The following is an 18,226-nucleotide window of genomic DNA, read 5'->3' as shown; positions in this document are numbered from 1 at the left end:
GAACATAGCAGCAACCACCATGGAATAAGCAGAACCATGCTCATAATGAGAGGAGAAATGTGGCAAGAAGGAGCACACAGAATAATGCAGCTACAAATTTGCCTTCTCTAGTCCACCATGAGTGTCCTTCGAAGAAAATATATGTTTGTAATTATACGTACTTTGGGGCAAATCAATGCGGATATCCAGACTGTAAAGTGGTCTCAATTTTTAAGCTGCCGAGGGCTGGGAATGATGCTAAGAAGCCAGTGGACCCATTTAAGTTGTTGGTGTCTAGTTACTGCATAGAAGGAAGGAATGGGGAAGAAAGAGAACAGTGAATATAGATAACTAAGACCGCTAGGAAAGCTTGCTTCACGATAAACAGGCCTTAACAAGCTGCCGAGCATCTGATGGACGAGTGTTTTGAAATTAGCTGTTGATTAGTACAAAAAGATCATTATTCTCGGCAGCATACTATCCTGCATAAACAAGACCTGAGCTGCCGACAAAAATGGCAGCCTATGAGAACTGAACAATCTATTATAGATCATTAATGTGCATATGAAGCAGGGTCAGCCTGTGTAAATATGCGATTAAATGACTGCCAACCAGCAAACATGTTGCTGGTTGTTTAATGCTGCGTTTTACCCAGTGTAAATGGACCCTTGTCCATTCTGATTTACAGAGCAAGATTGGAACCCCTATCTATGATGTCCATATGCTTCCCAGTTTAACGACACATAAATTGCAAGCACAAAGGTGCCATGTTCAGAAGAGCCAAAGTGGATGCTACTGAGTACATTAGAGATGTCAGCAGTCGGCTAGACAACTGCTGATCTGACAGGACCGAGGGGCACTTTGTTAAATTCCTCCCTTCTGCACTATAAAATCCTGTCCTGACCTTGGTCACATCTGAAGAATCCGAACGCTTTTACTATTGGTTTGTGCTTTACATTAAATATAGTCTAGAATTCTATAACCCAGGCTTCTCTGAGACTGTGTTCTGATTTGTGCTTTATGCCAACTTTTGTTAAAATCCACCTATCTTCCCATCATCTGCTGTATGACCAGTGGATAAAGATCCTTTAAAATAACATGTTGTATTTCAATACAAAGGACACGTATGATTCACTACTCCATTAAGAAATCTCACCTCAGCTTTGTCATGGACAGTTTAGTCTGAAACTGTGGTGAGTAATGCCACTTGTATGAAATGTAACACCACAGGTGGCAATGTGCATAGTCCTCTCTCGGCTTCTCTACCAACCAGGAGTCCTCCACGGACCAGAGACTGTTTAAATTTTACACTTTACCATAAGAAAACATTCAAGGAGTTTGATTCTTATTTATCAACCTTTACTCTTTATTTGTACATGAATGATGATTGAATATTGAAATATTTTTCATCTGAAAATACCCTTTAAATGCATTTTATTGCATCTGTCAGATCCGTTTACTGTAGGAAAATAAAGCAGAGCTTTTTATTCTTTGACGACTGTATTTATTGTAAGTGCATGAAAGAACTTGGAGTCGTATACAACCTAAAGCAGCCAAGGAACAATGTCACAGAATGATTCAACATTAGAAAAAAAAAAACAGCGTTTTTATTAAATGTACGAGATTAAGGAACTCCATCTGATCTTTAAACATGAAAGGAAGCAGCTTAATACACTTATGATAATCGCAGATAACCAAAAGAATTAATTAACGTAGCAAATCAGATTCCAAAGCATTGTTAAGTGCATGAAGGATTACGGCAGTGTCAGCTTTCTTCCTTCAAATAAAACCAATATGTCAAACTGTAGACTTGATGCCCAAAATCACGGCCGTATTTACCGTGGGGAGGGGGGGCGCTAGCTACAGATAATAATAATAACCACACCCTCCTATTTCTCTTGCCCGACTGTTGCGTAAGGGAAGGGAGACGACCGGTCATGGCATTTATCAGTGAGAAATAAGAGAGAGAACAGTCCCGTCTTCCGCACTCTGCGTGCCCAGCGATGAGTAGTGGACTCAAAGTCAGCAGGGGTGCGTGTGGTACCCGGGATGAAGAGGAGACTACAACTCCTCTTCATCCCGGCTACCACGCGGTGAAAAAAAGAAATAAAAAAGTTAAAAATAAACAAAACCTGTATATTCACCTCTCCGGTGGCCCCCGGTCTGCTCCCGGCCACGTCCTCTTTCCTTGGCGTCCCGCGGTGTACGTCATTTAGTCACCTGATGGTCACGCGACCGCTGACGTCGGCGGTCAGGTGATGGTCGCGTGACCATCAGCTGACTAAATGACGTCACCGCAGGTCCTGACAGAACACTGCGGGACGCCGAAGAGAGAGGACGCGGCCGGGAGCAGACTGGAGGACACCGGAGAGGTGAGTATACAGTTTTTTTTTTTATTTTTAACGTTTTAATTCTCTTTTTTTTTTTACTATACACTGTGTGCAGAATTATTAGGCAAGTTGAATTTTAGAGGATTATTTTTATTATTGATCAACAACTATGTTCTCAATCAATCCAAAAGACTCAAATATCCAAGCTTAATATTTTTGGAAGTTGGAGTGGGCTTTTTTTCGATTTGGCTATCTTAGGAGGATATCTGTTTATGTAGGTAACTATTACTGCGCAGAATTATTAGGCAACTTAATAAAAACCAAATATAATCCCATCTCACTTGTTTATTTTCACCAGGTAAACAAATATCAGTGCACAAAATTTAGAAATAAACAATTCTGACATACAAAAACAAATAGTGCTCAATATAGCCACCTTTCTTTATGATGACACTCAATAGCCTTCCATCCATAGATTCTGTCAGTTGCTTGATCTGTTTTCGATCAACATTGCGTGCAGCAGCCACCACAGCCTCCCAGACACTGTTCCGAGAGGTGTACTGTTTTCCCTCCCTGTAGATCTCACATTTTATGATGGACCACAGGTTCTCTATGGGGTTCAGATCAGGTGAACAAGGGGGCCATGTCATTATTTTTTCTTCTTTTAGACCTTTACTGGCCAGCCATGCCGTGGAGTAGTTGGATGCATGTGATGGAGCATTGTCCTGCATGAAAATCATGTTTTTCTTGAACGATACCGACTTCGTCCTGTACCACTGCTTGAAGAAGTTGTCTTCCAGAAACTGGCAGTAGGTCTGGGAGTTGAGCTGCACTCCATCCTCAACCCGAAAAGGTCCCACAAGTTCATCTTTGATGATACCAGCCCAAAACAGTACCCCACCTCCACCTTGCTGGCGTCTGAGTCGAAGTGGACCTCTCTGCCCTTTACAGAGCCAGCCTCTGGCCCATCCCTCTGGCCCATCCATCTGGCCCATCAAGAGTCACTCTCATTTCATCAGTCCATAAAACCTTTGAAAAATCAGTCTTAAGATATTTCTTGTCCTATTCTTGACGTTTTATCTTATGTTTCTTGTTCAAAGGTGGTCGTTTTTCAGCCTTCCTTACCTTGGTCATGTCCCTGAGTATCGCACACCTTGTGCTTTTTGATACTCCAGTAACGTTGCAGCTCTGAAATATGGCAAAACTGGTGGCGAATGGCATCTTGGCAGATTTTCCTCAATTCATGGGCAGTTATTTTGCGCCTTTTTTGGCCAACACGCTTCTTGCGACCCTGTTGGCTATTTGCCATGAAACGCTTGATTGTTCGGTGATCACGCTTCAAAAGTTTGGAAATTTCAAGACTGCTGCATCCCTCTGCAAGACATCTCACAATTTTGGACTTTTCAGAGCCCGTCAAATCTCTCTTCTGACCCATTTTGCCAAAGGAAAGGAAGTTGCCTAATAATTAAGCACACCTTATATAGGGTGTTGATGTCATTAGTCAACACCCCTCCTCATTACAGAGATGCACATCACCAGATTTACTTAATTGGTAGTTGGCTCTCAAGCCTATGCAGCTTGGAGTAGGACAATATGTATAAAAAGTATCAAAGTGATCAAAATACGCATTTGCCTATTAATTCTGCACGCGGTGTAGATGCTGCATTTAAAGCATCAGTTGTTCACACATTATAAATCCATGCTGGTTGCATGGATTTATATTGTGTGACCAACTTGTCAAGCACTTTTCCAAGTGATGCTCAAAATCGCTTGGAAAACTGCTTGAAAAAACGCATGCGAAAACGCATGTAAAAACGCTGAAAAAAAGCTTCTCTCTGGCAGAAAAAACGCATGTAAATCTGCATGCGTTTTTTTCTGCCAGAGAGGCAAAAACGCTCTGCATCAAATCTGCTACGTGGGCACATAGCCTTAAAAAAGCTGTAAAAAAAGAATAAAATAAAAAATAAATGTATTCTTACCTTCTGTCGGCCCGCGCACCGCTCCTTCTTGGTTCCCGGCACTTGCAGTGAGTTGTAGGACCTGCGCTGACGTCAGAGTCATGTGACGGGTCACGTGACGCTGACGTCGGCAGGTTTTTCAATTCAAAGTTGCCGGCGAGGGAGAATGGATTGAGCAGGACAGCGCGGGCCATCGGAGGTAAGTATATACACTCTCTCGGGTCACACTATATAAATCCATGTTGGCTGCATGGATTTATATAGTGTGACCTAGTTGTCAAGCACTTTCCAAGTGATGCTAAAATCGCCTGGAATGCACTTGTCAATCCGCATGTGGAAACGCATGTGAATCCGCATGTATTCCGCAGGAAAAACGCATGCACAATCTGCATGCGTTTTTTCTGCCAGGGAGATGCAGAAATGATGCAGAAATTTTCTGCTTCATTTCTGCATCGTGTGCACATACCCTTAGACATTATTTTCAAAGTCCTTGTGTATTGTTAATGAAAGCACAGTGGAGCACAAGCTGCACGACCATTAATAATAACCAAGCAATTCACTTCTAATGAAATGGCTGAAAGTTGCGCAAAGCGGTAGCATGATAGATGCAACTCGCATGCAGCAGCCTCTCACTCAGCCTTAGTGTCCCATTACTACAGTATTATTTTTTCCAGCCTGCAGATGCTTGTGTAGTATATGACCACTATTCAATCTTAATATGGTGGTAATACTCACTGACAATACATATATTTTTTTTTTATTCAGAAACAGTATGTTGGTGTTATCCAATTAACGGTTTGGTGGTTTTATTTGTGTTATGGTGTTAACAAGTCACAGTATGGTGTTACATAGTAACACTATGGCGGTATTATCCAGCCATGTCATGGTAATAATGTTTAGGCAGAGTAACTCTTTTTCTTTGGAGGTAGGACTGATCTATCTATACAGATTCCAGATTATGGCACAGTATGGTGTACCCTGTAATTCCAAAGAGAGCACAAGACTCTTTGGGAACTCAGTCCACACCACTGAACCTAGGATCTGTCTGTACACTAGACCAAATGTAAATCTGCTTTTAGCAATATTACTGATGATGTTAAGACAAGCAGTTTTAGTATTGATCTTACTATCATTACAGTTGCTCAAAACAAAAGCGAATCATTATTATACAAGGTGTAAATGTGCTTTTACTGGAGGTGCTTTTAAGCTGGCCATACACACTTGATGGCTGTCGGACAAACAATGCTTCAGCCCATCGTTCGGCCAACAGTCGACTCTCCCGTACACAGGAGCGCTCGCTCAACTGTGCGCTGTCTGTGAGAAAGCCGCCATCAGACACGTCGGCCCATGGCTTATCTACGGGAGAACAGCGAGATCAGCAGTTAGAAATCGGATATGCGTCATTGTCATCTACCCCATTCAATCAGCCGATGCCCCCAATACATATCAGACCATTGGCAGAGTCTAATGTATATGGGGGCCCATGGGCTTTGTGCGTAGTGCTGTGTGAGCTGTAAATATGGTCCACTCCAAAATACAGCAGAAAATGTAACAGTATAACCTTGGTTCCTTCTGTCGAGTCGCTGTGAATCTTACTAAAGCGATAATCTAGGTTTCCCATGGCTGTCCTGTAATTATGCCTAGTACAGTATAGCTAAGGCCACGGCCCCACTATCAGTATTCGGTCAGTATTTATTCTCAGGAGTGGGAGCCAAAACCAGGAGTGGAACAATCAGAGAAAAGGTATAATAGAAACAAGTCACCAATTCTGCATTTATCACCCAGTCCTGGTTTTGGCTCCCACTCCAGAGAAAAAATACAGACCGAATACTGACCAAATACTGATAGTAGAGACGTGGCCTTAGGTGTCATCTAGCAGATGCCTAAAAATATTATTATGATTGGTACTTAAAGGCATGTAGAGATGATGAAATACAGACAGAAAACAAAGCAAATTCTGGTATTAAAATCTGCCAGCGGGAGGGTATGTACAAATTACCATATTAAACAATTAACATAACAAAAACATACAAATAATAAAATATCACATTACAGAATTAATCTTGCACAAACCCTTAAGTAAAAGACAATTTATAGGAGTTAAAGAGCTACTTAAAACACACTAATTATTATCTAAAGGTTGTGCCCACACTTCCTCTTGTACCCACGCTGTCTGCTGGAAATGTTTGAGTGGAACAGTTGGTCTGTGAATCCAGAGAGACAGATAAGGAAGCTGGTGAGCTCAGAATATACCCTCTATAGGAGACGCACAACCAATCCCACGGAGAAACACTCGAAATGTGATAGAAAATCCCGGGACTGGAATTTTTTTTTCGGATTAACCCTTCATTTCCAGTATCCATACTGTATTGATATTTGAGATGTCACAGATTAAAATAAAAAATAATAATGTAGCATTTACTAACTACATAACCTGTGTATTTTATTGACCATTGATCATAATATATACATTTAATTGATATACTTTTTATAATGGTGCAAATTGTTTTTTAATTTTACAGCTTTTACGGTTCACCTAATAGACGCCATAACTTGATTGTGCAGGTCATTATGAGTACACTCATACATTATGTATACTGTACGCTTTCAAATGCAGATACTTTTATTTAAATTTAAAAAAAATATTTTTTGCAATTGTGATTATAATTTTTATGGTATCTGTTTCTTTATTTTTTATTATTAGCAATCTCATGCCCACTGTATTTTTTACGCAGCATAAACTGATCCGCGGTGCGTGTTTCAAATCCGCAGTATGTCAATTTCTCTTGCGGGTACGGTGACTTTTATGTGTGGACTTTCCACACAGAATTGCATTACATGAGGAAAATCCGCAGGTAAAAAACGCATATAATCTGCACATGACTATCAATAAAGTTTTGCCAAATATCTTGAAAAGAAGACAGCTTCATTTAAAATATGACATAAAAGACAAAACTCCGCAGTGTTAAAAAAAAGCAATATGCAAATGACCTCTCCAATTTGAATATTTAATTTCCCAGAGGAGCATGCATGGCATATAAGTCTCCTCACACTGACATGCCAGGCTCGGCCTGTTACTCTCCACAAGGAAAAACTTTACCCCTTAGTAAAAAGCGATAAAAACACATATAAAAAAAAAATTCACACAAAAAAGAAAAAACGCAAGTAAACTAATTTACCTAGTAGGGGCAAACATGCCGCAGAAAATCTGCAACATCAAAAACTCACCAAATACTCACTATGGGAACACAGCCTAAGAGGAACTTTTTATTTTTTTGCTTTTTAATAAAATGTACCATAATATATCTGAATGTGCAGGAAAAGTCTACATGTTAGGGCACACCTAAGATATGTGATGTACTGTTAATTAGTTTATTAACACTAGCAGAAACATTTGTCTCGGAGATTGCGATGCTGGGAACACAGGATTGCGTTTCGTAATGATCTTCAGGGGTTAAACAGTTGGAAATGGAGTTTCCTCAATCACAGCTTCACTCCCGCTGGTGTTCGCTCAGACACAGCTGCCGTGCCCGCATGATCACAATGACACGCTGTACGTGTAAAGTATTGTGGGGAAAAGCTCCCTCCTAAGAAATACCTATAAGTAGTAATACTTGAAGAGGTTAGATATCAGTGTGTTTTGTTAAATTATTTTTAAAAGGTGAAAAAACCCTTCAATAATATTCTACAACGTTTTCTAGAGTTATCTGAATATCCGTCCACACAGCTGCAGAATATCTCAATATTACTATTGCAGTTTGCCCTCTCCAACTATAGATGCAGCAGATTTTACACCAGCTTGAAGTCCAAGGCCCATAAGCCGTCTCCAGGCTGTTGTAAAACGAAGCTGGCATCTGTCATTGGCAATAAGAAAGCAATTTCCATATATTTCCTGAAAACGGTGCCACACTTTGAAAAGGACCTGTCACCATTTCTGACATGTCTGTTTTAGAAAAAAAAAATAATTACCTATGAAATAACAATTCTGGAGCATCTTTTCTTACACCTCTGTGCTATGCTGTTCCTCCGCTAATTCCATCTAGAAATAAAACCTACAAAAGACAAAAAATATATCTCATACCCTACCATCATTATTAGTGAACTAAGTACCCTATATTTAATATGCAACTTTGCTTTACATTTATATATAATGATGGTAGGGTATGAGATATATTTTTTGTCTTTTGTAGGTTTTGCTTCTTTTTGCTAGTGTGAACATGCTCCTATTTCTTGCATGTGTACCATCTTAGACCTCAGTTCACATTGCTTGGTTTTTTTTCCATCTAGAAATGTATGAATAATCTGACAACTGGGCGTGTTCCACGAAAGAGGTGTGTCTCTACATTGTATTGACACTGTGAGCACTGATTGGACAATCACTGTGTTGGGACACACCCCCAACAGGAAACACCCAGTTGTCACAGGTATTTATTAAACAGACATGTAAGAAGACCTGACAGGTCATCTTTAACCCTTTTATGACTGGGCTATTTTCCATTTTTTCCTCCCCTTCCAAAAGCCATAACTTTTTTATTTGTCCATCCACATAGCCATATGAGGGCTTGTTCTTTGCGGGACAAGTTGTACTTTTGAATGACACCACTCATTTTATCATGTGATGTACTGGAAACTGGGGGAAAAAATTTCAAGTGAGTTGAAATTGCGAAAAATTCCACACTTGGCTAACTATATAGTAAAACTCACTTAGCGATATTATTCCCCAGGTCAGTATGATTACGCTGATAACAAACATGTATTATTTTTTTCTTTATTTAAGTTGTGAAAAAAAAAATTGGAAAGTGATAAAAACAAGTTTTTTTTGCTTGTGTTGCCATTTTCTGAGACCCATAAACATTTTCAATTTTCAGGATCGGGTGCTGGGTGAGGTCTTATTTTTTGCGCTCTGAAGTGACATTTTTATTGATACCATTTTGGGGTACATACAATGTTTTGATCACATTCTTGTTGCATTTTATTACAATGTTGATGGGCCAAAAAAAATGTAATTCTGGGATTTTGATTTATTTTATCATTATGCCGTGTACCAATCGGATTAATTTATTTTATATTTTGATAGATCTGACTTTTTCCGAATGCAGCGATACGAAATATACTTTTTTTTAATATTTTATCAATTGCTTTATTTTTAATGGGGCAAAAGGGGGGTGATTTGAACTTTTGTATTTTCTTTTTACATTTTTTACTGTATTTGTTAGTCCCCTTAGATGACTTGAACCTTCGATCATTCAATTGCTTGTAATATACACAGCAGCGCTTCAGCACTGCTATGTATAGCAAAAATCACAGTCTCCTATGAATACTACATGCTGTCTTTTTTAATTGACAAATGACAAACACGGAGGTCTTCAGCAGACCCCTGGCTGTCATTGCAACTCATGGGTGCCCTGCAATCATGTCATGGGCACGCTGATGGGCGCATGGAATGATGCACCCCCCTGCTAGTGCCTGTTAAATGCCACTGTCAGAGATTGACAGTGACATTTAACAGGTTAACAACAGCGGCTTCTGCTCCGCTCCACCCAAAGCTGTTAGAGGCAGATGATGACTGAATAATTCAGTATAGTAAAAATATGACACCGGACATATGACGTAACTGCATGTCATATGCCGGAAAGGGGTTAAGCATCAATTCTAGACTTTCTAGCTTTTTTTTTTTAACAATATCAGTAAGACATGCCATAACTTTATGACAGGTGAGGTGCTGATGTCTGGACTACCCGCGGATCATGTAGTGATTGCATATACTAGCGATATGCCATCAATTTATGAGACTGAATTACCGCTTTAAAAATACATAAAACACTTATGTTTGTGAGAAAATGTATTTAAAAGCCAAACTAAAACATAAAAAAAGTTTACATAATACCTTCAATTCACATATTAATTAACAATAATATATACAACTTACAGTACTTTCATATGCAGAAACTTCCTACTACATGCCTGTAGCCATCAACAGTGAAATATAACATCTGTAGACACATTATGAACAGATATAACAGTAAATAATGAACTAGTCTGTGAACTGACCCAAAAAGAAAGCAGTCTGAAACATATTAGCATTTTGTAAGAAAGCTATAAAAACTTAAAGGGAATGATTAATAAAGTCCTATAGTCCACAAAAGTGCATGGCACTTCGATATAAATACAATAAACTACACCCTAAGACTCCATGCATATTCCCAGGAAAAGAAGCGAACCATGCTAAGATGAATATTAAAAGATATAAAGTTTATTAGAAAAAACAAAATGTGCCTGGATAGACAAAAATAAACAGGTAGAACAAACAATGTGGCCTGGATCAATAAATAAATTGGAGGATTCAAATTCACCAAATTAATAAATCCCTAAATTACCCCTATAAAGATCCATCAAGTCCCAAAGTTAAAGGTCTACCTTATAGCAGCTTACATAAATATAAGTATAAATGGTAATGTTACCAGAGATGATGTAGTCACTGCATAAGGAATCACCAGCACAGTGTCCCTCCACCCCAATGCGCGTTTTGCCTCGCTTCTTCCAGGGGCGTGAAAAGAAAACCTTAAAGGGGTTGCCCACTACTTGGACAACCCATTCTTACAGACAACCCTTCAGCAGGTTTTTGTTATGTAATCTGAAAGCAGCATGATAAAGGGGCTGAGATCCTGATTCCAGTTATGTATCACTTACTAGGCTGTGTGCCACTATTTCAATAAAATCAGTGTTTTAATCAGCAGGTCTAGGACTAGTTGTCTTGTGCCTTCTGGTCTACTGCTCTGTTTAAGCCCATCCCCACTATTGATTAGAAGCTTTCTGTCAATGTAAAGTGTACCCAGTACAATCAGTGGTGTGGAAGGTGTTATAAAGTCTCAGCATTCTCAACACTGAAAGATATGCAGCAGTGACTGCAGTGACACTACTGGAATTAAGGTCTCTGCCCCTACATCAAGCTGCTCTTAGATCATATAATGAAAACTTGATTCTCTTTATATGAAATGTCTGAAACTGTTGTGTCAGAAGGAAGTGTGAGGGCTTCAGACCATTAGTGACCACCACTGATTGGCTGCAGGGCTCACATGATATAACAATGTCACTCAAGCGCTCACAGACTCAGGACCAAAATCACAGTGATTGCAACATGAGGACAACCGTTCTCAGGATAAGTGCCACTTCTGGGACCTGCATCTATCAGACATTTATAGTATATCCTATTTATCTGCCATAAATTACGTACAAAATGCCCCTTTTGGTAACATCTACATGTTTAGCTTAAAGCAACCTTGAAAACTTTCCATGACTCAGCCAACAGGACCATGATTATAATGTCATTATATGCACTTGCTACATACAGTGGATATAAAAAGTCTACACACCCCTGTAAAAATTCCAAGTTTTGCTAATGTACAAAAAAAAAAAAAATACCTTACTATACCAAACCTTTCCCTGCTTTATTGTCACTCAAATTCTGTACAATTTAATTGAGAAACAAACTGAAATAATTCTGAGAGTGAAAACAAAAATAACAAAACTAAGATAATGTGATTGCATAAGTGTGAACACCCCCTTATAATTGGGGCTGTGGTTGTTTTCAGAAATAGCCAATCGCATTTAACCTCATGTTAAACATAGCTCCCAACAGTCCCGATTTTCGTGGGACTGTCCCTCTTTGAGGGCTCAGTCCCGCGTCCCGTCACGGCTGAGCTGTTCTCCCGGCTGTGGAGGGTGGTGGGGTGGGTTGCGGCGATGGAGCAGCGGGCACAGGTAGTAGCCGGCAGCTGCAGCTACCAGGTGTGTCCGCTGCTAAAGAAAATGAATATTCACTCCTCTCCATGCCCATGGGAGTGTAGAGGAGTGAATATTCATTCTCCTTAATAGCACTCACTGTCAATCGCAGCCGCTGGCTTCCTGCTGCGGCTCCGCGATCCTGTGTGCCCGCTATTAGATAGAATGAATTTTCACTCTTCTCCACTCCCATGGGCGTGGAGAAGAGTGAATAAACATTCTCTTTAGTAGCAGGCACAGAGGATCATGGAGCCGCAGCAGGAGCTGCGGCCGTGCTGACAGTGTATGCTATTAAGGAGAAGTGACGTCATGTCTGCTCAGATGCTGACATGAGCTGCTGGCAGACAGGATGCAGCACTGGAGCAGAGCAGAGGGGAGGAAGGAAGGTGAGTAGAATTGTTTATTTTTTTCATGAGTGCAGTGATAGGGGGCTATTTATATCAGGACTGGGGATGAGGGGGCCATGCATACCAAGATTGGGTCTGAGGGGGCCATGCATACCAGGATTGGGTCTGAGGGGGCCATGCATACCAGGATTGGGTCTGAGGAGGCCATGCATACCAGGATTGGGTCTGAGGAGGCCATGCATACCAGGATTGGCGATGAGGGGGCCATGAATACCAGGATTGGGGATGAGGGGGCCAACAAAACCAGGATTGGGGATGAGGAGGCCATGCATACCAGGAATGGGGATGAGGGCCATCTGCTGAATGCCCCTCATTACCAGCGCCCCTATGACACCTTCTCCTGCCATGGGAGAAAGAAATGGCAAATGAGAGTGGATTGGGGTGTAACAAGTGACGTGGCCAAAATTTGCCACGCCGTGCGTAGCGCGCCGCATGATCTATCCCTCTTTCTCTTCTTCGAAAGATGGGAGGTATGTGTTAAATAGTAGTCAGTACACAGTTTACCAGGGCCGGTGTTAGTGCAGTGCAGACTAGGCATCAGCCTAGTGCCCCCACTCCCTTGGGGGCCCTCAGCGTCTACAGTAGGAGCTTCACTGATAATTACATTATCAGTGAAGCTTCCAATGTAGAGACTGGTTCAGTACCTGTAGTGACATCACGATTATGTGACCGTGATGTCACCATAGGACTTGCACTCTGGGGAACTTCAGGACCTTTGGTGAGGGCATGGCATTGAAAACAGCACCAGCCACTGAACCTTCCCCCATCAGTGATAGAAGCGCTCACTGGCCAGTAAGCCTATCCTCCTGCACAGCGTCTCTGAGGGGGAGGGAGAGCCAGAGACCCAGCACCTACCACCCTGAGCTGCCAGATAAGTTGTACTGTATCCACTGTGTACTGTGCTGCTCCTGGTGATGGTGAAAGCGGCTCCTGTCAGCTCCTCCTGCTCTTGTCAGCAGAGGAGAGAGCAGGGAGGTGTCTGCTGGGACAGTGCTGCTGTGAGCAGGAGAAGCTGCAGTTCATAGTGTGAAACATTGTCATTCCCTCCAGCATATAGCATTGTGTGTATCTGAGGTGTGTGTAGTGTGTGCTGTCTGTGAGATATATGTATGTGTTTATATGAACGTTTGCTGTCCTGCATACATGTGCTGTGTGTAATGTGTGAATCTGCTGAGAATTTGTTGTGCAGCATGTGTGTGCTATGTACATATATGTATTATGTATAAGTGTGTGCCGTATACATGTGTGTGTATAAGTGTGTATGTTTATATATTTTATTGCATTATTCTAACTTGCACATATGTTAATAATATATGTAGATGGCCTAGTATAGACACACAGTAGCAGTATGTGACACACACTATGTATGTGTGTAGCATTCACATTTATAAATCCCGGCAGCACAGATGAGAGTTCATATGTGTAAACAGGTCGGCAATCATCCAACAAAAGAGCAAACTGCTGCTTATTCATCGGGTGATTGGATTGTTTATGCTGGAACAACAATCATTGCTCTCAGCAGCACATCACCGGATGCAAACTGCAGATGTGCTGCTGATAACATAATACTGTATATGGACAGATTGATCTATTAATGATTGTTCTGTCCCCATCATTCTTCCTCAGCCGGTGTAAAGAGGCCGGTAAAGAACCACCGAACGACTTCAATATTGTAGATCACGCTCATTGAACAACCTGAACTCAGCGCCAAACAAAATGTGAGTGTGATGGTGCAATATGTGGGCATTCAGGGCCTCAATTTAAACTTTTGCCTAGGGCCCCACTTTGTCTAAAACCGGCCCTGCAGCTTAGTCATAGTGAAGCATAGTGGAGGCAGCATTAAGCTTTGTAGCTGTTTTTTAGCAGCTGGAACTGGGGCTTTAGTCAAGGTGGAAGGGATTATGAACAGTTTGAAATATCAGTCAATTTTGCAACAAAACTTTCAGGCCTGTGCTAAAAAACTGAAGATGAGGATGCATTTTACCTTTCAGCATGATAACAACCTAAGCATACCTGTAAATCAATCAACAAAAGAATGTCTTCACCAGAAGAAGATCAAAGTTTTGGAATGGCCCAGCCAGACCCTAGACCTGAATCAAATCAAAAATCTGACCTGAAGAGGGTGCTGTACACAGGAGATGACCTCACAAATAACAGATATGTAGCACTACTGCAAGGACTCAAATTGCAGGCTGATAGACTCCTACCCAAAATACTGTTATGAATTCAAAGGGCACTTCAACAAAGTATTGGTTTAAAGGGGTTTTCCCACAAACAAAGAACATTTTAATGAATAGTTTTTGGAATAATAATATGCAAATTGCCTCTTCAGAGAGGAAGAGGACTAGAACTGTATAGCGCCACCTATTGGAAGCAGCGATCCTACAAGTCACAATCAACCCTTTAACGAGTCATGCAATATGACTTAGGATAAAAGCCAAATCAGAATCTCAAGTTGCAGACACGGTGTTTCGGGCTGTTGGCCCTCGTCAGTGCAAAGTATGAGAACTGATTTGGCTAGATGAGAGGCTCTGGACTGAAGTCTAAGGGGTAAAGTTTCTCCTTGTGGAGAGTGACATGCCGGCTCTGGCATGTCAAGGTAAGGAGGCTTATTTGCCGTGCAATGCTCCTCCGAACATTGATTATGGGTTGATTGTGACTTGTAGGATTGTTGCTTCCAATAGGTGGCGTTATAGAGTTCAAGTCCTCTTTTTCTCTGAAGAGGCAATTTGCGTATTAAATTTCCCAGAGGAGCATTACACAGCAAATAAGCTGGGTTAACTTCCTGCTGGTTTATTTAGACGGTATAAGCTCCAGCAGAGTTCCACAAAAATAAACAGGCCCTCTCCAGGGTTATGGAAAAACAAAAGATAAAGTATAATAGAGTCCATTAGCGAGCGTGGCTTCGCCCGCTCCGGGTAGCACAGTGAAGTCTCACCAAACACCACTCCTTCGGTGTTGCTCTCTGGCTTCACCAAACACAGCCTGGAGACTTCACTCTCCAGACCACATACTACAGGAAAAAAAACAGTGACTGAGCATTTAAACTTGCTCAGCCACGCCCTGAGTGGAAGTAGTGTGAATGGCTTCCCATCCTCTTTGCCATTCACAAAAAAACATACCCTTTAAGTCAGTTAACCACCAGCATATAACATGCTGGCAGACAGTTTGTAGGTTTGAGTTCACACAGGCTAGCAGCCGGAGTGACAGATACCTCTCCTCGTATATAACACCAGGGACTCTGTCACACCACTGTATTCACTCAGCTATCAAATATATATTTCTAGATATATTCTTACCCCTTCTACGCATGGCCTCCTCACTCTCAGGTTTGCGACTCACAGACACAACCTTCATGGTAAGATGAGCACCCCCTTGGCGAATAAGTGACACCACTTGTTTATGACCAACCTTCACAACATTTACTCCATTCACCTGCAGAAAACAAATGGGGGAAATCACAAGGAAATTAGAGAGGTATACTATAGTTATAGAGCAGCAGGTGAGAATGGATTAGCTATAGACTGTGGCATAAGAGATCTTTTCTGGTTCATGTATTCCAAAAATATCATCTTGCCCTGAGACACAAGCAACCTAATGAAGCAGACGAAAAAACTGGAAAACATTTCTGCACACATTCAGCATGCCATTACATTTACATAGATCATAACGTTGTTTTACAATCCTTCCTACTGTATATAATATTACTAAGATTGGATAGAATGGACAAAAAGATACAAAAATGAAGCAGGGACAATATGTAAGTGCAAAGAAAAAGTGGACAATCTGACTATAAGTGATCGAATTTCAGAAGTAGTTTTTACCAGCAGTCAGGGTTAGAAAAGACTTAATTTTTCTTTGCACTTAGAGGAAGATCCCAGGATGATTGCAGTATGGATTCATTAGGGTGAATTCACACATGGCAAAACAGGTGGATTTTACCATGGTTTTACCACAATCATGCTTGAGTTACTTACTTACTGTGTATACAGAATATTGCGTTATAGTATGCAGAGAGAATGTGCTTTTACATGCAGCTTTCAATGCTGAATTTTTGCCACATTGAAGTCAGAGATGAAAAAGCAGCGAAACTACCATGTGTGAATATGGCCTTAAGGTATGAGACTGCATGCTGATTCCACACCTCGATCAAGAAGTCTCCTGTCCTAAGACCTGCTCTCCATGCTACGCCATCGACATCCACAGATTCCAGATATTGCAGAGCAGGGAAAGCTGGTGTAGGTGTGAACTCCTCGATTGGGGTCTCTGCTACAAGAAGATTTATTTTGACAATAAATTAATATATTAATTTTAAACATCCCATAATTTGTTGTAAATATATGTATGAATAGTACTGGGAAAAGCAAGCAAATTCATAAACTACTATTTACTCATGTACTATCCTGTCATTTATGCCATAGTCAATATTCTATATACTTAAGTATAAAGAGTGAGAAATAAAATACAATACATCTTAAAAAAACATCCAAAACAAGGCATAAAGTAATTGTACCCAAAATACAGTCACAAATCCTGGTCTAACTACATCTTCATGGTCCTGATAGTTGTGGCCATTAGAGATCGGAACCATAGTTGTGCTGGACTTAATGCAAACATTAAACAGCCGTCTAAATGAGGTCTAAAGACTGAATATGGAAACCTAATATATAACCAGCTACCAAATAGTTGCATATACTTTGCCAGGTGTCTAATCTCATACAGTTTGTGCATTTGCATATATTACTAAAATAAACACTAAGTCTTGATGAGTCTGTTGTACTTCCTCTGAAAATCAATGTAAAATCCTTTTTGGAAGATTTCTTGTCATGTATTACATTGCCTAGTATTACATTGAGCTTTTTCAGCACAAAATTCTCATTTTTATTTTAGAATTTTACAGCAATTCTGACATGTATTTTCACAGTAAATACACCAGAATTATCAGGTCTAATAATGTATGCAGTTTGTATTATGAAATATGCTGATATTTCTGCTTTAAATGGGTTGTCTCATAACAAATATTTCTGCATAACTACAGGATATGGCATAAATATCTAATAGACGTGAATCTACATCACTGGGACCTACATCTATCTCCATCGGGGCTCCCTAATTCGCTGTTTTGATTGGTGCCGCAGTCACAGTGACAGGATAGGTAGCTTGTATGGGAGCCCTGTAAACCAGGAGTCTCAAAAGTAAGCTGGGAAAATGGGCCACACATAGAAAAAATTTGAATATGAAGGGCTGCGCACTTTGCGGGAGAAGGTGACGTTTTCAGTGATACCATTATTTTTCTATATGGCTTTTTTATTTTTGGCATGTTTTTTAGTCTTTTTAATGGTATTTATCATATTGGTTAAGGTACAGGTCTTCTTTTTTACTTCAGTTTTTACATAAAGCAGCATTTTAGTGGCCAAATATTTTCTGTTAATTTTTCATACTTTATTTTGAATATTTAAAAAAAATTATTCCTTTTTTTTACCCCCAATCGGCTCCATTCAGTATTATTGTTTTACAATTATCTCCTTATTGTAATTCTGAACTCCATCTTGTAGTAATGTCCCCTGTCCTGTAGTAATGTCCCTTGTCTTGTAGAGAAAGAGCTGGTCTCTGTGCCACAATAAATTTCAATTGAATGCGTCTAAAGACGGACATTCAGTTGGAAAGGAACGCTGTCATTGGCGCTCCCTGGACCAGATCGCGATCATTTCAGCGGCCCGAGGGCTGCACAATGGAGCCTCAGGGGCCGCATACGGCCCACGTGTTTGAG

The 18,226-nt window shown here is 40.6% G+C and overlaps 1 protein-coding gene across 8 annotated transcripts in view; it reads right to left on the bottom strand.

Moving 5' to 3' along the window:
- Positions 1-18,226, bottom strand: part of SHANK3 (SH3 and multiple ankyrin repeat domains 3) — a 422,681-nt gene that overhangs the window by 42,207 nt on the left and 362,248 nt on the right. For all 8 annotated transcript variants that reach the window (XM_073652618.1, XM_073652625.1, XM_073652619.1 and 5 more), the window contains 2 exons: positions 16,601-16,725; positions 15,756-15,891 (listed from right to left, as the gene is read on the bottom strand). In XM_073652618.1, coding sequence (XP_073508719.1) covers positions 15,756-15,891; positions 16,601-16,725 — 261 coding nt within the window. The remainder of the gene's footprint in view (positions 1-15,755; positions 15,892-16,600; positions 16,726-18,226) is intronic.

The sequence above is a fragment of the Phyllobates terribilis genome, unplaced genomic scaffold (genome assembly GCF_046119375.1).
Source record: "Phyllobates terribilis strain yellow unplaced genomic scaffold, ASM4611937v1 Scaffold_11__3_contigs__length_659146591, whole genome shotgun sequence".
Classification (NCBI taxonomy): Eukaryota; Metazoa; Chordata; class Amphibia; order Anura; family Dendrobatidae; genus Phyllobates; species Phyllobates terribilis.
This window is presented reverse-complemented; position numbering and strand designations above follow the sequence as displayed.